Source organism: Meriones unguiculatus, chromosome 5, assembly GCF_030254825.1.
Source record: "Meriones unguiculatus strain TT.TT164.6M chromosome 5, Bangor_MerUng_6.1, whole genome shotgun sequence".
NCBI lineage: Eukaryota > Metazoa > Chordata > Mammalia > Rodentia > Muridae > Meriones > Meriones unguiculatus.
In genome coordinates this window covers 42,585,355-42,607,920 of record NC_083353.1, presented here as the reverse complement: position 1 = coordinate 42,607,920, position 22,566 = coordinate 42,585,355, and the positions used below count along the sequence as shown (strand labels likewise).

General features: G+C 59.5%; 3 protein-coding genes across 6 annotated transcripts; 1 reads left to right on the top strand and 2 right to left on the bottom strand.

The window, feature by feature from the left end:
* Window positions 1-2,966: 2,966 nt before the first annotated feature.
* Gata2 (GATA binding protein 2) lies at window positions 2,967-15,878 on the bottom strand. Of its 2 annotated transcripts, none has more exons than XM_060383717.1 (6): window positions 15,751-15,878; window positions 10,051-10,323; window positions 8,996-9,637; window positions 7,374-7,519; window positions 5,277-5,402; window positions 2,967-4,758 (listed from the first exon to the last, which is right to left on the bottom strand). In XM_060383717.1, the coding sequence occupies exons 2-6, from the start codon at window positions 10,277-10,279 to the stop codon at window positions 4,459-4,461; spliced, it is 1,443 nt and encodes a 480-aa protein (XP_060239700.1). In that variant the 5' UTR covers window positions 10,280-10,323; window positions 15,751-15,878; the 3' UTR covers window positions 2,967-4,458. The 2 variants fall into 2 exon arrangements, with proteins under 2 accessions (XP_060239700.1, XP_021494464.2); XM_021638789.2 differs by lacking the exon at window positions 15,751-15,878 and adding an exon at window positions 10,974-11,206.
* LOC110549578 (collagen alpha-1(I) chain-like) lies at window positions 11,722-17,763 on the bottom strand. The gene is made up of 4 exons (XM_021638821.1): window positions 17,640-17,763; window positions 15,751-16,223; window positions 15,216-15,668; window positions 11,722-13,131 (listed from the first exon to the last, which is right to left on the bottom strand). The coding sequence occupies exons 1-4, from the start codon at window positions 17,761-17,763 to the stop codon at window positions 11,722-11,724; spliced, it is 2,460 nt and encodes an 819-aa protein (XP_021494496.1).
* Window positions 16,035-22,163, top strand: LOC132654221 (collagen alpha-1(I) chain-like). 3 transcript variants are annotated; one of them, XM_060383719.1, is made up of 3 exons: window positions 16,035-16,900; window positions 18,250-18,390; window positions 18,795-22,163. In XM_060383719.1, the coding sequence occupies exons 2-3, from the start codon at window positions 18,295-18,297 to the stop codon at window positions 19,629-19,631; spliced, it is 933 nt and encodes a 310-aa protein (XP_060239702.1). In that variant the 5' UTR covers window positions 16,035-16,900; window positions 18,250-18,294; the 3' UTR covers window positions 19,632-22,163. The 3 variants fall into 3 exon arrangements, with proteins under 3 accessions (XP_060239702.1, XP_060239703.1, XP_060239701.1); XM_060383720.1 differs by lacking the exon at window positions 18,250-18,390; XM_060383718.1 differs by having other exon boundaries at window positions 16,035-18,390.
* Window positions 22,164-22,566: the final 403 nt, after the last annotated feature.

Sequence of the window (22,566 nt, the reverse complement as noted above, 5' to 3'; positions counted from 1 at the left end):
CTGAGACCAGGCTAGACTCCCAAAGTAGCTTGCTTGAGCTGTGACCCTGTGGTCCTCAATGCTCTCAGAGCCCCAGCATCTCTCACTTTAGCCCCTTGACTCCTTCCCACAGGGAGCCCCTAAGTTCAACAGTTCAACAGCAGGGATGCATGGAGAATGAGCCTATTTGAGAGCCATCAGGAAAACACTACCCCAAGAATGCGTTGGCATTCTTGAGTGTGCACCGGGAGAAGCCACTCACCTGCTGGCTTCCTCCTGGCCGGCCTCCCAGCACCTGAGGCCGTGCCTGGAGTGGCTGCTCCAAAACTTTGGGCTAACGGGAGGGAGAAATAAGCCAGGGAAACATGGCCTCTTGTAAGCTCACTCTGGGCTCCAGGCTTGGGTCCTGCCTCTGGTCCTCTGCAAAGCTCTAGTCTTATATATGGAAGGATGTGGAAGCGCCACATTCCAGATCCCTGGGTCCAGGCCTCATATGACGGGGTCTGGATTCTGATGTCTGGATGTAGGCCTCACTTCAGGGTTATTGCTCAGTTCTAGGCTATGAGCTCAAGGAAGGCTCTGGATTTGAGGGACCTGGATCTGGATTTGAGGGTGCCATGCTGTGATCTCTCCATTTTGGATATGAATATCCAGGCTCTAGACTCTGTATCTGAGCTTTAAGTTCCTAAGGTCCAGGGCTGTGATTCCTGATTTTTGGGCTTAAACTACAGGTTCTGAACCTTCCTAATGCTGCGACCCTTTAAGACAGTTCATGTTGTGGTGACCTCCCCAACCATAAAATTATTTTGTTTCTACTTCATAACTAATGTTGCTACTGTTATGAATCATAATGTAAATATCTGACATGTAGAATATCTGATATTCGTCCCCCAAAGGGGTCATGACCCACAGATTGAGAACCATTGTTGTCGACTGTCTGACTGTCCATTCTGAACCGGGCCAGACGAGTTTGACCAGAGCCAAACTCATGCCTGGAACATTACCTCCTCTCAAAGGGTTTCTGTTTGTCCTCTCTGATAAGGCTTCCAGTGCCTATAACTGTATGTGGCAAAAGGAGTTTGTTAACAGCACACACACACATGAATGCACACACGCATGCATGCACGCACACACACAGGGACACACATGTGCATGCATAACCCGATCCCGAATCCATCTGCTACCAAACACACAACCCCGTAGTTGAAACCTGGGGACAAGACAAAGAAAGCTGCTCCTGCCTTCACCGTGGCTGTAGCCAGCGGGAGGCCAGAAGGCCAGTGTGGTGATCTGTTGGGGAAGGCACAGCAGCCCAACCAAGCTTCAGCTTGGCTCTCCTCTGGCTCAGGGGTCCATTCTGCAGGGAAGAATGAGGACAGGGTATATAGTGGCATGCCAGGGAAGAATCCTGAGGCCAAAGTTCAGAGATACCCCCCTTACTACACCCTGATGGACTGTGACACTTCGGACAAGCTGCTGGTCCTTGCTAGGAGTCTGGCTTTTCCCTGTGTGTGATGGCCCAGCAGCTTGCTTCAGGAGGAAACCTCCGTGTGTGAGTGGATGTCTGTGCAGCTGAGCAGCAAGAATGTTGACAGTCAGAGCAGTCAGTGGGGATCCCCAGAGATGATGATTAGGGCTGAGAGAAGCCACTGATCTGGGACACATGGTCAGTGGAATCAATGAGAGACGTCATCATCCAAGGTTTTGGACACACAGTGATGACCAAGAGTCGGCTCAGAGGTCTCCGGCAAGAGTGTGGTTGACTGGACATATTGTCAGCCACTGGTCAGGGATGTGGGTGACTCAGGATGGGGTTCCTAGGACCCTGAAGTTCTTGGGTGCGTGAGGGCTGAGGGTGGAAGAAACACGTGCTCAGAACCTGGTGGGATCTCTTGGGATCGATAGTACAAATGACGCTAAAACTCAGTAACCAGACGACACCAGTTACTGGCTATTAACCAGGGACTAATTAGGGAGGCAAGTGGTCAGGAGTGTGGGCTAGAAGTAATTCCTAGAATGGGGGTGCTAGGATTAGTCTTTGACACTGGGAAAAGGATCGTGGTGACTGGAGGTGAGCCCTCAGGGACATTGGTGCCAAAGTTTAGGACAGCATCAGAAGAGATATGGCAGTGTAAGGGTGTGGTTACTGGGCACATGGGCAGTTAGTGATCAAGTCAAGTGACCAAGGTTATTGTTAAAGAGACCCCAAGTGACAGTCATAATGGCCACACGTCAGCTTCACAGGAGGTAAGGTGGGATCCATAGTGCTTACGTGTTTGAAGCCGGCCTGAGCGAGGCCGAGACCCCACAACTCATCCCACCCCAAAAGAAAAATCACTGTGACATCATTGGTGGCCCAGTGGCTGCCTGCTCACGGGGCCCACACATCGGCCATGAGAAACGTTGAGGAGAGATGCTAAGCACATGATTAGGGGCAGTTGGCAACATCACTGCCAGGGATGACTGGTGATCCCACTGTGCACAGGGTAGTGACTAGACAGTGACCAGATACATACTGCCGACTGCTTAGCAGTCACCCTTTAAGGGGACAGTGGCAGATGCATCGGTCAGGAATATTGGTAGCCGTAGCTGTCCTGGATCATTGGTCAGAGACAGCAATCTGTGACAGCATGACCAAGTTTGTCAACAAATAGATTTGGCAACCTGGTACCCTAGAAGCCAGAGCTGATCACGCCTCGTTGGGGGGACCTGAGTGTGGCCAGGTCAGTTATTGGTGCTATGAAAAGCCCAAGCAGGGACCTTTCTGGACTCTCAGAAAAGCAGGAGCTGGAGAAGAGTGCTGTCACACACACACACACACACACACACACACACACACACACACACACCGTGTACCTTTCCCTGGGCCCCAGGGAAGAGGGGGTAGCCAACCAAACCAAATGGGGCCTTCTCTGAAGGGCAGAGATCACCTGACAGCTCAAACCCCACAAGGAACGCAGGCTACCCTAGGAACCCACTCCACAGGCTGCAGCATTCACAAAAAGTATTTTATTATTTTTAACAGTATTCACTTTAAAGGAATAAGAGGGTAGCATACAATTTTTACAGACAATATTTAAATGTTGTACATAGTTAATAACTTAAGTCACTAATTCAAAATAAAACAAGCCAAAAAAAAAAAAAAACCAACAACATAAAAACAGAAAATACTGCCGATTCTTTTTCTTATGCGGGTACTAGCACAAAATAAGTTACTTCCGGTCAGGGTGCTCCGCAGCAATTGGACACCGGTATTGCACTTGGTTGAGGAGTCAGCGCAATCGTCTCCCGGGCTTGGGGCCCACTTGCTGGCTGCTGCACCACCGCCACCACCGCACACAGAATCGAAGCTTGGGACACATTTTATGTACAGCTGTACCTTGAAGGATCCAACCAGCCACAGCAGAACAGAAGCCCCAGATCACAGGGCTGCTGCCCGCCTGCCCCCGGCAACCAAGAGCACAAGCTCCCCCTCGTCCCCAGCCTCCTGCCAGGACCGCAGGACCCAAGAACCATTCAAGAAAGAACTGTGAAGCTCAGCCCTGGTTTGTAGGTTTTATTCTTTTCATGGTGAGGCTTCTGTGGCAACGTACAATTGACTGGACCCAAAACGAGTTTAAAAATAAAACCACTCATCAGCGAGTTAAGCTTATGCAGTTTGGTTTTTGTTTTGAATATTTTCTTATTTATCTTAGAGTGGGAGGGGGTCGAAGGGTTAGCAGAAAAAGGATGTATTTACAGGGGTCCAACTGGCCTAGAGCGCAGGCCATGGCTTAGCCCATTTGGGTCACACCAGTTTTGGCCTCTCTAAGCCAAGGGAATGATCTGGGAGACATTTCCCCTTTCCAGAGAATGTTTCCTTCCTGTGACCCAGCCCTGGCCTGGGAATCCGCGCAGGACCGCCTGCGATTGTCTCTGCCCTCTAGGGCTGCGTCAGGGCAAGGGCTACCTCCAGGCTGCAGAGGGGGCTCAGGTTGGGGCCCTGTAAGTCTGCCCCTCCCCAGAGCCCTGACTGAGGGCAGGAGGCCCTGAGGAAGGACCCAGAGAACACAAACAGCCCACGCCTCCATGTCTTCACATCCTTGTAAAAAATAAGAGCAAAATAATTCTTTTAGCCTACTTCTTTCTCCTTCAAAAAAAAAATGTTTTTGTTTTTCTGTCCCCAGTCTGCTCCTTTTCTTGCTATAAACCTGTCCATTTTGCTCTCCAAGCAACTATCCGTGAAAACACTTTCCTGGGCAGCACCCGGGGCACACACACTGCAGCCCAGTTAGAAATATTCACAGTAATGGCGGCACAAGGCTGGGAGTCCTCCCAGAAGAGGTGGCTTCGGCCAGGCTGGGCTGGCAGGAGGAAGTGTGGGTCTCTTGGGAGGAGCGGGAGCCAAGAGTGTGTTCCACCCATCCTGGGAATACCCGGCCACGCTCTGGCTCTGCCAGCCACCCTTGATGTCCTTGTCTGTCCAGTGGGAAACTGTATCTAGCCCATGGCAGTCACCATGCTGGACGGGTGAGGGTGGCCAAAGGAGAGACTGGAGGAGGGGTGGATGGGCGTTGGTGTGGGTAGGATGTGTCCAGAGTGGCTGAAGGGTGGGAGGTGGCCCACGGGGGCCATGTGTCCAGCCAGGGCAGCCGCACTGAACGGGGATGACTTCTCCTGCATGCACTTGGATAGCTCCTCAAAGCATTCGGCCCCTTTCTTGCTCTTCTTGGATTTGCTGGACATCTTCCGGTTCCGGGTCTGGATCCCTTCCTTCTTCATGGTCAGCGGCCTGTTAACCTGGAGGCAGCCACAGAGCCCTTAGGACAAGTTTCCTACCCCCACGGATCCCTTCAACTGCCCTCGAAGGTCAAGAGAGGATGAGTAACTTATATCCCCGGGGTGCCAGGAATTGTGCCTTCAGCCCAGCTTCCCAGGCCACTCACCAAAGCCCCCTTAAAGCCTGCACCGTCACCATTGCAAGAAAGATTGCGCGGTCTAACAGCCCACACGGTTTCTAGTTCACTAAATGCCTGCGCTGCCCGTCGCCAACACCTCTAATCCTCCCCTGCCCCCGACGGCTCCTGACACAGAGGTCCCAATCCCGTCGGCCCTGCCCCCACCGGTCCCACCTCCAAAGCGGAGGCATCCTTCCCTCTTACTGCACGGCCCTTCTGGCACTCTGGGCTGGCCAGGCAGGCTGCCGGCTGTGGCTTCCCAAGCCAAGCCAAGCTGGAGATGGTGGCTGGGGCCGCTGGCCGGGGCTGCACAAATGCACAAAGAGCTGAGGTCCCTGGGGAGGGGCGGGGAGCACTCACATTGTGCAGCTTGTAGTAGAGGCCACAGGCGTTGCACACAGGGTCCCCGTTGGCGTTCCGGCGCCATAAGGTGGTGGTTGTCGTCTGACAATTTGCACAACAGGTGCCCGCTCTCCTGGCAGCAGACTGGGAGGGGAGGGGCAGCGTCAGCGGCGGTCTCCCACGCCCCACCTTGACCTTCTCCTGGGCCCTCTGCGCCACCCCCAGCCTCACCGCTTAGCCCAGTAGCAGCAGGTCCCACAGGGGAATCCAGGCATCTCAGACCAAGGAATTTTAGAATTTGAGAAGTAAAACTGGTTGGGAATCACAGAACTTTGGAATAAAGAGTTCTTAGAATCCGAAGGATTGTAAACACAGAAGGGGAAGCCACTTCCCCGAGTGCCCAGAAATCCAATTTCCTAGGTAAGGAAACTGAGGTCCCAAGGAGGCTCTGGCGGCCACCCCGAGTTGCTGTCTCCAGTTGCATGCCTCCGCCCCCACTGTTCCCCTGGAAATTTAGAGTCCCGGTGAGTCACGGCTGGGAGGCCGTGGCAGCAAGACCCTGCACTGCCCAGGAGAACCCAGAAATTGAGCCCGGGGTTAAAGGTGTCGTTGCCTTGTCCTTTACAGAATGTGCAATCACCAGGGAAGACTTCCATTAAATGTAACTGCAATTTAAAAGCTAAACATTCAGCTCCTTTGACTGCACTAACCGCATTCCTAGCGATCAATAGTCATACTAGCCAGAGGCTTCCACAAGGCCTAAGGAGCAAAGACATTTCCGTTCCCTGCCGGTCTAGAACCCTGCGCTCTGAGAGTTCTCGCCCGCTGCCTTTACCAGTCCCTCGTCCCAGCACCCCAGGAAATGCCAGTCAGAGGTGGGGGAAAGAAGAGAGGAGGTCTGGTCTCTGGAACGGGGAACACAAGGTCCAGAGAGAGAAACCTTTTCCTAGAACACAGAGCGCCCCTCTGCCGTCCCTTCTGCCCCAGGGAAAAAAGAGCTGTAGTCTTGCGGAGACCCTCCTTCCTCCCCCACCCCGCCCAGCAATTCCTAACGCTAAACTCCACTGGGCAGCCAGGGTGGGGTGGGGGCCGAGGCCAGCTGAGCCCAGAGTGGCCCCCGGGCCTGAGCCTGCTCACGGAGGGGACCAGAGCTGGCCGCTGCCGGGCCGGGGAGGGTGAGTAAGCAGCCCGAAGCTGGAATTCTGACTCAGGGGCCAGCAGCATATCCTCCTCCCGCCCCCACCAGCCCGCACCCGCCCTCTCACTGCTCCAGGGAGAGGAGAGGAAAAAAAAAAAAAAGAAAAAGAAAAGGGCCCCAAAGCGGGTGAACGATTTAAACTCATAAATCACTTCGCCCTGAAAAAATATATTTATTATTCTTAGCATTTTACACATTATTTGCAGAGTGGAGGGTATTAGAAATTTCAAAACAGCCCAGCGAGAGGCAGGACTGAGTCGAGGCGGCTCTGAAAACTTGCCGGTCCGGAAACAGATACACGAAGTTTCCTTATCTACCGGCTGCAGATGTCCGGATAGGAAACTCCGGCAGGAGATCCGAAAGGACATTTTTTTAAAAATCACTCAAATGAAAATACACAGTATAGGTGACTCCATGGAAAAATAATAAAGGGCAGGTTTTTTTGGTGGCTGCTGTGTGTTATTTAAATAAGCGAGGAGACTGTGAGCAGGGAGGCGAGGGAGGGCTGCCAGAGTCGCCACAGGGAAAAGTACTTCATGACCCTATTTTTAAAAAGAGCGAACAGGAGGCCAGAGCACGAGGGTGGGCTGCTGGACCCCGGGCCCTGGGAATCCTTCAGCAGTGGGGGGCGGGGAGGGGTGCCCGTGGCTGCAGGACAGGAAACTTGGCAGGAAAGAATCCGCCAGCACGAAGAGCGACCTGACTGACCCCCAAATGATTTTACTGGTAAGAGACCTTCAGGTGCTGAAGTCTCTGCATTTGAAGTTTTGTTGTTGGGTTGTTTTCGTTTTGGGTTTTTGTTTTTTGCTTTTGTTTTTTGTTTTGTTTTGATTTTCTTCCCTTAACTAACCACCAGATCTACCCGGATTGGTCGCCGCTGTGGCCCTTGCCCTGCCCCAAGATGTGCTCATTCCTACCAGCCTCCGCTTGGGCTTGATGAGGGGCCGGTTCTGTCCATTCATCTTGTGGTAGAGCCCGCAGGCATTGCACAGGTAGTGGCCCGTGCCATCCCGTCTCCAGAGAGGGGTAGCTGTGGCCCCACAGTTGACACACTCCCGGCCTTCTGCAGAGGAACGAGGAGAGACATAAGCAGCTTAGTGGCTGAGGCTGGAGTCTTTCAGTCCCACCCCTGGCAGAAAGAGGGACTCAGGGGGTCCCCATAAAATGCAGGGTGCAGGGATTCTCAGAGCCAGCAGCAAGTGACCCAGAAAGAGAACTGAAGGCCAGCTCTATGGAACAGGGGCTACCGCCACGCAGAGCACAGTTGCCCGGCCTGATCTGGGTCGGGGAGGCTCTCAGCCTCTCTTCTCTCCTACTTCCTCTCACTTTTGCCCCTCCAGCTGTGCCAGGATCTCCAAGTCTGTTCCCCGTCTCCACTATCAGCCCCTCACTGTCTTTATGCTCAGTCTAGGGTCAGGAAGGAAACTTTTCTCTCCCTCCAGCTTTTTTCTCTTTTCAAAATCCTAGGATTCAACTACCAAAGTTGTTGTTTGTTTGTTTGTTTTTAATGAAATAAATAAGAGGTTCTTTCACTTTAGTTTGGACGGTCTTATTTTCTGTTGCTGTTTTTTTTGGCCATCTGGAATTCAAATAAAATACAAAACAAACTTGGAAGAAAGGGCTACAAAAAAAGGCCCAAGACTGCAAAAAGGCAAAGTCACTGGTCTTAGTGGGGCAGGAGGTTGAGTCAAATCGGGCTGGAGTTCAGCGGAGTGAGTGCCTGTAACTCCTTACCCAGGAAATTCTTCCTGATTTGGTTGGAACTAAGTCCCTGTGAGCTACAGCAAGAGACGGTGGTTCCTCAAAGTAGGAGTAAACTTTGGAGAGAACCTTCCCCTCCCTCACTAGAATCCATGGGAAGCAGCCCCAGAGCCCTGGGTTTTTGCCTGAAGGCCATCCTGCTGGACCAACCCGGCTGGATCCAGCTACCGCTGGCAGAAGGGTACGGGCACCCGCACAGGTTCGCACCCCTGCCCTCAGGGAGAGGGATCAGGGTCACTAGGATACAAACAGGCCTTGGGAATTTCGCTTTGGGGAAATCTCCAAGGAGATCTGGACTAGCAGAGTTGGAGAACCAGATTCCTTCAGGGCCTGGATCTCTGCAGCGCCCGCAGCACGCACACGCTCGCAGACACACGTACACACACGCGCACACTGACTCCTTCCCTCACCTACAGCCCCGTTCTCCCCCACACCCAGTCACGAGGCTGCTCGCTCTCAGCTGAACATTTGGGGAGGAGACAGGGAGCTACATTCTGAGCGTTGGCTGATGTTCACCAACCTTGGAGGGGGGGACGTGGTGAGGGGTGAGGGGAGGAACTGAAGGGGGGGGGATGCTAGAGACACCCAAAGGAAGGATGAAAAGTTTTAGGGTTTTCTTCTTGCCCACAGGGAGCCTCAAACACTTGTGGACTGTCAGAGAGTAGTGGCACCCATTCTTAAACCCGCCGCTCTAACGTGGCCTCCTTGTCAGATCACAATCCCTTCCACACAGGCACCCCCCACGCCCAAGGCCCTGAAGTCCCACAGCTGCCTTTACCTGAGCAGGAGCGTGCCTTGCTTCGCTGCTTCGGGGTGAAGCTAGAGGCCGGTCCACCCAGGAAGCCTCCAGGATGGAAGAGCCCGCTGCCGTAGTCGTGCGCCGAGGCGGGCACATAGGAGGGGTAGGTGGGTATTGGGTGGTGTGTCGCAGGCTGGGTGCCCATGGCAGCCAGGCCTGGGCGCAGGGGACTGCCGCCTTCCATCTTCATGCTCTCCGACAGTGACACTTGGTACTTGACGCCATCCTTGTCCTCACCGCGGGCTACACTACCTCCTGCCGACGAGGAGGCTGGGGAAGCAGCTCCGGTGGTGCTGGGATCTGGAGACACTTCTTTGGGTGGCGTGGGCGGGAAGCCGAAGAGGTGGGAGCCAGAGTGGGCTGCAGTGGGGGTGAGGGAGGCCACCGAGCCCCCACTGCCTCCCCCGCCCCCACCCGCAGCCCCGGGGTACACAGACAGCGGCCCTCCAGGGGCTCCAGTAGCCGAGGGGTGCAGCGGGGTCTTGGAGAACGGGCTGACGGTCCAGGGGCTGTGATGGTGGGCCGCGGCGGCGGAGAGAGCCGCTTTGCCGCCGTCCAGCCACGGCAAGCCCGGGCTGTGCAACAAGTGCGGTCGACACATCTGGCCTCCGGTGAGACGGGCTGCAGCAGGGGGAGAGGCGGTGAGGGCGGGCGGCGGCTTCAGGGCCACCCCGCCGCCAGGCACACCCGGCCACAGCTCAGGGACCCCCGTCGACAGCCCCACCCTTGAAACCATCGGAAACATAACACCCCAGCGTGCAGTCGACAGCGAGGTCCGTGAAAGGCCAAGCGCCACAGAGCGACCCCACCGGTCAGGGCCAGAGGGACCCCCCCCCAAGACAGTTGGAACCGGACAGGACTACAGGTTCCAGACCCTCCCCAAGAGGTCACTGCCTCCACCTTCCCCGGCCCGGCTTCGCAGCTGCTCAGATTCCTGCGGATCCCACATCCGGGAAGCAGCCGCGGGCCGTCCTCCCCTCCGAGGCCTGGCGCGGGCCGGGCTCCCGGCAACCCGGGGGCCGCCGAGGGCTCACCGTGGGCCGGGCTGTAGGACACGCGCGCGCGCGCGTGGGCCGGGTTGGCGTAATAGGGGTTGCCCTGCGAGTCGAGGTGGTTGAAGAAGACGTCCACCTCGTCCGGAGGCAGCAGCTGCGCCGGCTCCATGTAGTTGTGCGCCAGGCCCGGGTGGTGCGAGTCGGGGTGCTGCGCATTCAGCACGGCGGGGTGCGCCATCCAGCGAGGCTGCTCCGACGCCACCTCCATGATCCGCTCCTGCGGCTCGGGATCCAGGCGAAGGCGGGGTGGCCCTGGATGATGGGGGGGATGTGAGGGGCGCCGCTGGCCTCTGACACCCCCCCAAAGTCGGTGTGGGGACCTGAGAGCGGAGCTCCGCTCAGGACCAGTCCCGCGTGGGAGGAAAGCGCAGGCTTTAAAACGAAAGGAAGGTAGAAGGGGCTCAGCCTCGTACACGCGCAGGGAAACTCGCCTTCCCACAGCCGCACACCCACGCACACGAGGTCACACACGGGGATGGGCCCGGACACCGGTGACCCCCACAGACGCACGCGGAACTGAAATCACCGTCTCACACCGAGCCCCTGTCCTCTGGGCACACAAACACGTCAACTCGACTAAAAGTTAGAGACAAGAGCCTGGACAGTCACTGTGAGGCCCATCACCCCTCCCCATCCACGCACGCACACGCGCGCGCGCACACACACACACACACTCATTCACTTACAGTGGCAGTGTAGACACAAAGTAACCTCGACACCCTCCCACCCCAAACACGCAGTTCCCGGGGCGAGGAGCCGGTCCCCAGGGCACGCTCCAGAAGTCCCCGGGACCTCTCCCCAAGGCGTAAGAATGTGACCGCTCGCAGGAGAGCCCGGCCGGAGCCCCGCAGAGACCCCCCAATCTGGCAGCGCCCGCCAAACCCCCTGCACCTCAAACTTACACTCGCAGCGGCGCGGGAGGGGGCGGCTCAGCAGCAGAGAGCAAGGGACACCAGGAGAGCCCGGGAGCCGCGGGCCCCGCAGGAGGCAGCGCGCCCCAGGGCGGGCGGCTTCACGGGCTAGGGGTGGGGAGGAGCGCGCGCCCCGGCCTCCGGCCCGCCCGGCTCCGGCCCCTCTGCATCCTCCGGCCGCCCTGGCGCCAGCTGCCGACTCCTGCACAGACATGAAGCGGGGGCCGCGCACGCCTAAGAAGCCGGCGCCAGCCAATCAGCGCCGCGCGCCGCCCAGCCTCCGCGCCGCCATTGGCCGCCGCGGCAGCTCCGGCCGCCGGACTTCGGGGCTGACCCCGGAGCTGGCCCCCTCAGCCGCCTCGACCCCTCCCAGCGCCCTCCCCGCGGCCTCCGATGCCAACGCCCCCCGGGGGACCCTCGCCGCGGGCAGAGCCCCTCACCCCCCTGGCAGCCGCGCGGGGCCTCAGCCCTGCCCTCCCGGCAGCTGGCCCCCAGTGCGGTCCCTGACTCGCCAGGCGCGGAGACACACCACCTTCTGGCATCTGTCTGCGGGGACCCCAGCTCTCCACGCTCTCCGAGGGGCCCCACCTCCCCCGCCACGGAGCGCGGCCAACCTGAGTCCAGCCGCCGCTCCAGACCCGGTCAGGGCTGCCGTGCGTGGGGCCGGCAGGACCGGCCGGGCGGCACGAGTCTGGGGACTGTGGACCCTCTAGGACCCCCTCTCTGGGCACTAGGACACTTAGGGCCGCGCTGGACCGATGGTCGCGGTCTGGCCAGTGGCCCAGGGAGGAGTAAGGGCTCCGGGCGTGGCCTTAGCAGACCACCAGGCCGAACTGCCCGGGGCGAGGCCGTGGAGCCGGGGACTGGCGCCAGCGTCGGCCGGAGGGAGACTCCGTGTTAGCCGTATAATATACACATGTATGTATACATGTTCTCCGAGGGGCCCCCCGGCGGCCTTTGGGGAGAGGGAAGCAATGTTTTGACACTCTGTTCCCAAAGTCACCTGGACTTTCCCCCACAACACCTCCCTTCTGGAGGGGGTGAGCCCCGCGACGGGCGTACAGACCTGGCTCCCTCCCGGGGTATGGGCTGGGGACATTAGCCCGGAGTCTGGACAGAGGCTTGCCAGCCCAAGCCTTCTGGGGGAATCTAGACAGGTGCGAGCGGCTGGCGGAGCTCGAAGCCCTCCATCTAGCTGCTCTACCTCGGCAGGCCCGAGAGCCCCAGGGAATACCTCCAGAGGGGTCCCAGGTTGGTCCCGAGCAGGGGCAGGGCTGGGGTCTCCGCCGCCCCCGAGGAGGGGGGAGGGGCGGCAGGATTGACAGTCCGTAATTGGGTAACTGGAGGCGGCTTCTCCGGCCCGGCGGCCCCGCCACCGCGACGCCGGGCCCCTGACGTCACCCGATTCGCCAGGAAATGAACTTTTTAATAATCCAAGGAGGGAGGAAAGCCCTCGGTCCCCTCGGCCGGGGGGCTCCCAGCCCGGCTCAGCTCCTCGGGCGCGCCCCCGGCACCCCCTCCCGGGACCTCTGCGGACCGCACAGAGGGGGCGCGCGCACGGCAGGGCCTCCTCCGGCCTCTGCGGCTGGCGTCCGTCCGTCCGTCCGAGGCCTTGGAACAGGTAAAGGCCTGGGGCCCGGGGTGCAGGACTCCGCTGGGCCGGAAACCCGCGCCTCCCGCGCCCTGGGAAGGGGGTGGGGTCCCTGCGGCCGGCCGTGCTCCCCGAGTCCCCGCGCTCCGGAGCCAGCCGGGGCCCGGGAGGCTCGGAGGTCCGCACCCAGACTAGGCGGGAGCCGCGCGGGGGGCTCCGGGAGCTGCAGCGGCGCGAGGCCGCGGAGCCTCGGGGTCGGCTGCGCAGGTGGGTGGTCTCAGCGCCGCCAGGCCGCGCTCCCCCCGCGGGGTCCACTTGGGACCCGCACCCTCTCGGGGCGGCTGTCTCGGCCTCTCCCAGCCTTCCGGCCCCCGGTTCTTCGTTAACGCGCAAGGCGAGACCGCCACGGAGTTTCCAGTGTTCGAAGGCCCCGGAACCTAGCGGGCGTCTCAGGGCCGGGCGACACCCCCGCTTTCGGCAAGGGCACCCCGCGCGGCCCAACCCCAGGCCTCTGCCGTGCGGGCGCCCGGAGGAGAGCGCCGAGGACGCTGCCCTGGCCTAGCCGGGGCGCCGCGGCTGGCAGGGCGGGGTCTGCCAGCACCACCCCAAAAACAGGTAATTTCCCTCTTTTCTCCCGAAGCTGCAATTAAAATTATCTTTTCTTTCTGGACGAGATGGGGGTTCCGTTTTCCTTGCCACATCGCGGTCGGGGCAGAGTCCTGGCCCTTGCAGAGGTGAAAGTGGTCAGCCCAGCGGGCCACCCCCCTCCACACGAGAGAGCCCCGGTGTTGCCCACCCTGCTGGCGAAGAGCGCGGCGCAGAGGGGGATTTAATTACTCCGTCCGGCAGCTCGGAAAATCGCCACGCAACAAGGGCTTCCCCGGGCGGTTAAGCGACGCTTGAGCCTTGGCCTCAGGAGACCTGCAACAACTTGCCTGCCCACAGACTGGCACAGAGGAGGAGAGGGGTCCCGCCTTTGGCTGCTCCCTTGGCTGAGGACCTAAGGTTGCCTTCTGGAACTGCATGAAGCGGCGGCTAGGCCGAACCCCGGCCGAGGTTGGCGCGCCTGCGTCCGAGGCGGGACTGCTGAGTTTTCCAGCAGGAACTAACCCGTATGAAAGGGGAAATTTCCGGCTAGGCGGCAGGACCCTGAATCGGCGAATAAAGGGGAGCCTGTGCTGATGAACGTGTGAACCAGATCGAGCCACTGCCAAGAACCCACTACTAGGCCAAACACGAACCGCTACTAAAGCCCAAACAAACACCAAAGAAGGCAGTTCCCAAGATGGCTTAAAGTCAACTTCCCCCTAGCCCCCGCCAGCCCCCCAAACGCCAGCAGATTTATTCCAATTTTCAGAGCCCTGCTATGAGGTCCCTAGAATACCTTCACGTGGATACTTGCTTCGTTATTATTATTATTATTATTATTATTTTGCTGTGGTTCGTTTTGGAGCCTACCCGAGGCTGCTCTTCTCCGAACTAACGTGTCCTTTTCCTTCCAGCGGAAACAAGGTTTCTCGGAGAACAGGGGGAGCTTGACTCCCAAACTGAATTTTCTAACCACCCCCCTCCCTTTTTTTGCGTGACCTGAAAGCTTCTGCAGAGAGGGGGTGCTCCTGCGTGGGAGCTGGGTTCTGTAGATGCAGGCCCGGTTCTGGGTGTGGCCCGGCTCCTGCAAATCAGTCTGAAAGGGGATGGAGCCCTGTAGGGCCTTCAGTTGAAGCTGCGCTCCCACTTGCCCTTTGTTTAAACTTAGCTCATCCGAGCCATCCCTCTGGGATCACAAGTTTGCTCTCTCTTCGCAGCTCAATTCTCTCCTTTTTCTTAAGGGCAGCTGAGTGGCTTAGGGCTTGCTTAGGGCTGCCTTTCAAACCCAAATCGCTGACAACCCCGAGGCCTCCAGCCCTACCTCAGCCACAAGCTCTGAGGGACACTGGGAAGGAAGTGGGGAGCTTTGGCCACTCTGGCTCCGGGTCCCCTCTAGGTGGAGGACTCAGATATGTCCCAGGCATCATCCATCAGTTCAGAGGGGCTCTAACGGCACTCTTTGCTCTTTGGGGTCCGCTTCCACCTCCTCAAATCAAAGACTCCCGCTCGCCTAGCATCTGCCATCTTTTTGGAAATCTTTCGGAAATACGGGGACTAGGACCCACTGTCCTAGGTGTCTGGACCGCTGGTGCCAGGTGCCTTGGACCTGGAATTTCTGGTCAACTTCTAGCCTCCAGAGCCGGCCTGCAGACAGTCGGGGTCCGGTGTGGAGGGGAGGCTTTCCCACTCCACCAACAGCTATGCTTTGCCCGCAGGCCTGGGGTCAGCAGCACGGCAACTGCTAAACGCATTTCGTTAGATGCAATTTGTTTGCAATTTGTCAACCCGGCTGGGGACGCTCTCCAGACCTGACAGACGCTTAGGCTCTACCTGGTTTCTCGGATCCTGCCTGCTTCTATAGAATCCCGACTCGGGCCCCAGTGTAGACCCGTAACTCACCCCTAGATGTTCCCGACCTTGGGAGGCAAGTTGTTGTTTTGTTTTGTTTTGTTTTCTTCCCCCTAGCAAACGAATTTCTTTCCTTGTTGTTTTCTGGTGAAGGAGCAGACGCCACACGGGAGGTCCTTCTGAGTACAAGACCTTTCCCCCCTCACCGCTGGGGTGAGCGCGAGTTCAAGCCCGGCCGCCACCGAACGGTTCAATGCCCAGCGTCCAGACAGGCCCTCTCCACGGCGGATGCCGCAGGCTGCGTCCGCCTCGTTCTTATTGAAATCCCACTGAAAGGGTTCGGGCTCGGACTTGGGCAAGGGGAGACTTCCACGCCCCGCCGTCCCCACACCTGCACCCTCGCCGCCCGGGATAAAGGGCCGCGGGGCGCTGGGAGCGGGGGCCCGGGCGGGAGCGGCCGGGTTAAGCCGCGCAAAGCCGGCGCACGGGACCAGCCGGCAGGTGCAGCCGGCGCTCGGCGGCCCGGCCGGGGCGCAGCCGCCGCGGAGACCGGGGGTGGCAGCGGCCGAGACAAAGGCCCGGGCTCCGGGGCGGGAGGGGGCGCCGCGCGGCGCCGGGACGCTGGGGGGCGGCGGGAGGCGGGCGCCCTCGGGGCGGGCCTTCGGGGCCCGGGAGCCCGTCGGGGGGCGCGGGGCGGCGCGGGGAGGCCCGGGACGGCGCGGGCCGCGCGCGGGAACTTACCGGCCGCGGCGCGGTGGGCGGCGCCCTCCCTCGGGGGCCGGGGCTCAGCGGGGCGGCGGCGCGCGCGGCGTGGCTGGGCGGCCCGCGGGAGCCAGCGCGGCGGCGGTGGGCGCAGCGTGGGCCCCGGCGCGGCGTGGGCCCCGGCGGGAGCTGGGTCCCGGGCGGCCGCCTTTGTCCCGCGCGGCGGGGCCCGGGAACCGCGGCGGTCGGGGCGACCTCGGGCGGGGGAGAGCCGAGCCGTGAGCTGCCGCCCCGCCGGCCCGGCCGCCTCTCCTGGTCCTCGCCGCCTCTCGGTTCCCGGCCGCGGCGCGGCGGCTTTTTATTTCGACATCGCTTGGAGGGGGGAGGGCGCGCCGCAGGGGGGCACGAGGGTGCCCGGGCTCCGCGCCCTGTCTGCCGGGTCCAGCCGCCTGGGCTGGCCAGGCTCGGCCGTTCGTCAGTCGAGGCGCGCACACCCTGCAGGCCGCCCCCGCCTTCCCAGGGCCACGCAAGCACTTCTGCTCTCAGGGATGGAAGCTCAGGAAGCCTGGGGTGCCTCTCTTTGGAGACTCTCCCTCAAATGCAAGTACACGGACACCTGCCCCCCCCCTCCAGTACACATTGTGCACGTGCTGTCGCTGGGTAGGAGTCCCCAGGCAGGCACTCTCGGGCACACGAACGCCGGTGCACATACAGATGAAAGGTACACACACACTGACACAGTCGCACAACTCCCTCACGTCCTGCATATTTGGGTACGTGCGGGTGCGGCGCGGCCTCCTCCCCACCGACTCATTTTCGGGATGGCTTTTCGGGTGCGTCCTTGGCCCATTCCCGGCGAACCTTTTGCATCACACAGAGAGCGAGGGGCTTGTCCTCAGAAGGGTGCAGAGTCAGCCTGGTGGCAGCCTGCATCCTAAGGAGGCACCTGAGCTAGACAGCAATGAGAAGCCATCCCTCGCACTGTCCTAACCCCCCCCCCCAGACTGTGAACCCTGCTGTGCTGCAACCCCACCCTTGCACTGCCAGCTGTTTGGGGTCTTTCTGAATCTGTTGCTTTGTCCACACAGCCTCTGCGTGCAGTTCAATTTATGTGCCCAGTGTTCGCCATGGGGACCTCAGAGGAGCGTTTGCCAAACTTGAGTGGATCCCTCAGCGTTTGTGTTGGGCAGTAAGTCACAGCATGACTGTTTTCAGAGCGTGACCCCCCACAAGTGCACATAAGAGAAGAGTGTCTTGTGGAACCGGGAGCATGTCTCTCTGTCCAGATTATCTCTGAGATAGACCGGCCTCTTGGAATCATGAGATAGGCAGCAGGTATCTGTAAGTGTGTCTGAATCGGTGTGCTACCTTTGTGCATTTGTGTATGTATCTAGGCATTCGTTTGTGTCTTTAATAGCCTGACTCTCTGTATATAACTTTCAATGTGTGTGAGAGAGAGAGGAGAGATGTTTGCAATGTGTCTACGTAAATGACAATTCTATTAATTAGTGGGGGAGGGTGTCTGTGTATCTGAGGCCATGCAGGTGTGTGTGTGTGTGTGTGTGTGTGTGTGTGTGTTTAAAAGCACGCTCTCCCTGTGTCAGCCGTGCCTGGCCTGGAACTCTGCCTCCTGAGTGCTGGAGTTAGAGGTGTAGAGGTGTGCCCCGCCACTCAGCATTAGCATGTCTTAATGGCTGGTGTTGATGTCTAACTTTGTGGTGAAGGTAGATGGGGACAAACATATCCAAGGAAGCTTGCATGTGTGTTGCTTCAGCCGGGACTGGTGCGCGGGGATTGATGTTCCTGGGCGCCTGCGTCTCCCACTCCACCCTGAATCTGTGGTTCTGTGTCCGGGGCTACTTTCTGTCTGGTAGGGAAGGAGTGTGGAGACAGTATGTGTACCCTCCAGGCTCCCTGGCCACCCGCACCTTCCCTAACCAGCAGGGCAGGCAGCCAGTGGAGCCCCGGGGTGCCATTTACTCTGGCACTTTCTGTCTGTCTGTGGGAGGGGGAGATGAGCTGATAAGCCTTATCTGCTATTACCAGGGCCATGCTGAATAACCGTTCTAATGAGGTGGCCTCGCTGGGACCACCAGCTCCCAGGCCCCTTCCTATTGGGTAGGGACTGTCCAGACAGACCTGGAGCACAGAGCCAATCCCCCAGGGACCTGGTAGACCCTGTGTCCCAGAGGGCCTCCCCCCCGGTTTGTTGGTTTTTTGTTTTTTGTTTTTTCTTTTTTCTTTAAGGTCTGCCTTGTTTCTTAGAGAAAGGTCCTAGGTGCTGCAGCCAGGAATCAGTCTCCTCTTCTCCCCGGGCTGGGCTGGGTAGAATGGCAGGAGCCTCTCAGTCTGGCCTTCTGAAGGCGGACAGTTCAAGGCCCAGAACTTGGGGTGGAGAGAATTGAAATCCCAGTGACAGAGGTCCAGAGAGAAAGGGAGGGGCAAACAGCAGGGACCCCAGGGGCAGACTTAAAATAATAATAATAATAATAAATGTGGCAATGCGAAGGGCCGGAAACACTTGCTCGGTTGGCCTAGGGACCACGGTACTCAGGCTGAAATAAACAACTAACAAGTGTCAGAATGAATCAGAGAGGTGGACATAAAGGCGAAGAAAGTATCAACCAGAAAGCGGCTTCCGACACGGAGACAGAATGGAGCTGCCAGAGTGGAGAGGGGGTACGGTGAGGAGAGGAAAAGAGAAAGGCCCAGGGAGCCGTTGGGGGAAAGAAAGCCGGGCTGGGGTAAAAGGACCGACCAAAGATGGAGAGACCCAGCCGGCCTGGCCCAAGGGAGGCCAGGTCCTTGGAGACCCGGCGAGGCGCGAGCTAAGGCTCGGACCCCAGGCGGGGCACCGATCGCGGGGCGGTGGCGACGGGCAGGGGGGTCTGAGTGTGCCTGAGCCGCTGTCCGGGGTAATTTTTCATCTCGGCCGGCTAATCTTTGTTCCCGGCGAAGATAATGAATAGCCAATCGTTATCTGCCCGGCTCCCGGAGGCTGCCCGAGAATGGGGTTGTACAGGGCTGGGAATTGTTTCCAAAGTGCCGCGGAATAAATGGTGTTTCTTATCTCTGCCTTCCAGATTATCGCAGCCCTTTCAGAGCGCGCACAACAAATGCGGCCGCCATCGAATGCAGCATTTACCGCCGCAGATCCGCGCGCCGATGGGCAGGCCGATAGCGTCCGCGGGGGGCTCGCCGGCCGGCGAGTGCGCGCCCCGGCGCTGCCCGGCCTGTTTGGAGGAGCACGTGGGCCCGCCGGCGGCCAGCCCCGAGTGCGCGCGGGAGTGTGCCTCGAGGAGGTGCACGTGGGCGAGCCCTGCGCACACGCGCGGCGGGTGTCTACGGCGGCCGCCGGGAGGCCGGGCAGGGGCGCCGCACGTGACCTCGTGGGAAGCACGCGGCCGCGTGCGCAGCGGGTGGGCCGCGTGCGCAGACGTCCCTGCGAGGGCCCGCGGGCACCTCGCTCCGGAGCGCGGCTCGGGGGCGCGGAGCGGCGGGGCGAGGCTGCGCCGCAGGCCGCACCCCACGGACGTGTTTCCGAGGCGGCCCAGGCCCGCGGACCTGCGGCTCGGCGCGCGCCCGCAGCAACCGGGCGTGCGGAGGGACGGGCGCCGCGAAGGGCCGCGCCCGGGCGGGCCCGCGGTGTGCAGACCCCTGGCTGCACGTCTGCGGGAGAAGAGCCGGCCTGCACGCTCGGCCCGGGAGCGCGCGAGGGGCGCGCGGCTGTGGAGGGCGAGAAGGCCCGGGGGCCCGGGGCCGGTCCCGGGGGCCCTCCGCCAAGGCCTCGCAGCTGGGGCAGCGAGCCCAGCCCGCCGCCCGCGGCCCGGGCCGTGAGTGACACGCGCCGCCACAAAGGCTGTATTTTTCCGAGCCCGCGCCCCGCCCGCGCGCGATGGTCCCCATGGCGACGCAGATAGCGCGCGGCCATTTTCCTATCTCCCCGGAGTCTATTATACAGCGGGATTAGCTCATCTCCAGGCAGGTCAAACCCAAAGTCACACAACCTGCGGCGTGAGCCCCGCCTCCGGCCGCTCCTCCCCCGCAGCCGGCGCGGGCGACCCCCGCGGCCGGGCCCGTGTGCGGGTGCAGGGCGCCACCTGGCGGCCGCGCGTGCCCGGCGCGCGGCGTGAGAGGCGGCAGGTGCCCCAGGCTTTGGCTTTGTGTGGTGGCTTGGGCGACTCCGAGGCAAGGGCTGACACACAGTAGGTGCCCCACAACCGTTTGCCAGCAGGATGGAATGGCAGGAAATTCGACAGGGGCTGACTGCCAAAGGCCACCGCATGCTGGCAACAAAAAGCCGTCCCATTGAATGAAGAATAAAAGCCAGTGTCCTTTGCAACCCTGGCAGCAAGCAGCCTTGCTGACCCCAGGTCCGGTTCCCTTCCTTCTTTCTACAGGGACAGCAGCCTTGCGGTTCTTTGGATTCTCTGGACAAGAACCCCCTGATCTACCCATCTGACGGCAGTTGCTCCTCTCTCCCCCACTCCTCTGCCTGTTGGTCAATTTCATAGTACTTAGTGAATTCTCTAATAACGTTGGCTTGTTCAGGGGTCTGTGATGTTCCAGACAGCGATGGAGAGGTGGAATTCTGACTGGTTGGGATATTAACAACGTTAGGAAGGAATGGTTGAGAACCAAAGGGCTCTGCAAGCCTCACGGGCCAGGTTGTGAAGCTTTCCTTGCATCCCTGAGCCTAGCATCCTCGCTAGCTGAGAGTTCTTCAGCAGCCACTCCTGGCCCAAGGCCTGGCCCACGCACCTCCCCCATTTGAAGGGGCGGGAGCTACATGGCTCCTCACTTCTCTGCACCTGCTGTGGAGGTGAACTCGCTCCATCTTGCTCCCCGAGAGCAGGTCCACTAGTGGCAGCGCACTGGGGGGGGGGGGGCTTGAACCACAGGAGACCTCACTCATGATTCAGGTTAAGTAGGCAGAGCCGTCCCGGCTGACTGTGAAGCTGGGTCCACACACCGCCAAAGGGAGCTCAGCAGGCTCCATCCTTGGGGTGGGGGTCAGGGTTTGGGAGTAGCTCTTCGAGAGGTCTTGGCCAGACTTCACCTTCTAGCAGCTTCCTCAGCACTGTCCTGGAAGAGGAGCTGAGTGGGGACCCTCGCTCACCTTCCACCCACTCCCCCTCCCAGCTGGGCAGCCCTATGTAAGCGGCTTTCCCACTCTGAACCTCTGGTTCTGCCTCTGCGCTCCTCCCTCCAGGAGTACGAACTGTGGGGCTTGTGTGTGCGCTTGCCTTCAAAAAGCATTTTGCGAGCCTGGCTTGTCAGGTTGGCGGCCAGAGCGTCTGGCCTGTGCCAGGCACTGGCCTGCCAGCACTCGAGTGGGAGACCTCATATAAAGAATCTCATTTCTTGCTTCTCATGAAACGCTTCAAAACTGGCTGTTCTGTGGCTGGGTTCTTGCACGGTGAAGGGCTGCAGGAGTTCCGCAGACACCTCCCTCTCCCCCGAGCACCTGGAGCCAACCCATACGCCAGCCCCTGGGTCAGCAGTGTGTCCCTCGCTGGGACACGGAGTGCTAGTGGCTGTGTTAGTTTTGCCTTCGCTTCTGGCATCGGGGACTTCTAGCTTGTTCTCCCTGTAGGACCAGTAAGCCACTCAGCAATTAATTAGTCAATGAGTTAATGCAATCGACACTTAAAGCGGGCACGCGGCCGTGCTCCGAAGGTCCCCAGCTGTGCATAATGAGCTGTGCCCAACCTACCAATGCCGTGAAGCAATCAGACCTGACTCATCATGCAGATCAGTACTTTGTCGGATTATGGTAAGACTCGTGGGAGGTATGTTTCTAAAATCCAGGCCTTCCTCCCAGCAGTGGGAGCCATGGAGTAAGAGAAGAGGGGATACAGCTACTGTGTGCTGGAAGTGTGGAGACGCGCTTACAAGGACGTGGGAACACAATATACAGAGAGGGTCAGCAAGATGGCTCTGTGGGCCAAAGCTCGCCACCCAGCCTGACCCGGTTTAATCCCCTCTCCCAGAGAGTAGGAGGAGAGAACCGACTCCTGCAAACGGTCTTCCAGCCTTCACATCCCCCCCCCACAAATAAACGAAAGACGGTGTCAACAAATCAACAGAAAACCCAGGAGAGTTCGCAAAGGGTGTGGAGAGAAGAATCAAAAGGTGACTCGTCTCTCAAACGAATCAAAACTGCAGGGCGAGGGGGTGCACGCCTGGAATCCCAGCACTTGGGAGGCAGAGGCAGGGGGATCGCTGTGAGTTCGAGGCCAGCCTCAGAACTGGGACCATTTATGAAAAACAAACTGCAGCCCTCTGAGTCAGGATTCTCGAACAATGGTGGCACACACCTTTAGTCCAGCAGAGGCAAGGGATCTCTGAGTTCTAGGCCAGCCTAGTCTACAGAGTGAGCATCAGGACCGCCGGGGCTGTCGTGTACAGAGACCCTGTCTCTAAATGAATAAATAAACAAATAACAAGAAGGAGGTCTCTCTGGGCTGATTGGCCTTGGTTGTGATGGGTCCATTTATATTTTGGAAATTGCTCAGGGATGTTGGAGACAGAATGACTGCAGGCAGCAGAATGGAGGGCAGAGCGGTGCCTGGAGGATGGTGAGGTGAGGCCAGGGTCCTACCCTGCAGTCTGCCTATCCAAAGCCTGACCTCTCCCACCTGCATGGCTGCTCCCTGCTGCCATCTTCCCCTGCCTGGATCACCAGAGCAGCATTCTCTCTGAGTATAGCAGCCGGGATCCTATGGCAACTCCCTCTCCTGCACTGCTGGGAGAAGCCCCAAGGGCTGGTCCTTTGTTGCCCATCCAGCCCCCGAGCTGTCCTTCTGGTTCCCCACACAGTTCAGCCCTCTCCCTGGGTGCTGGAGTTACCTT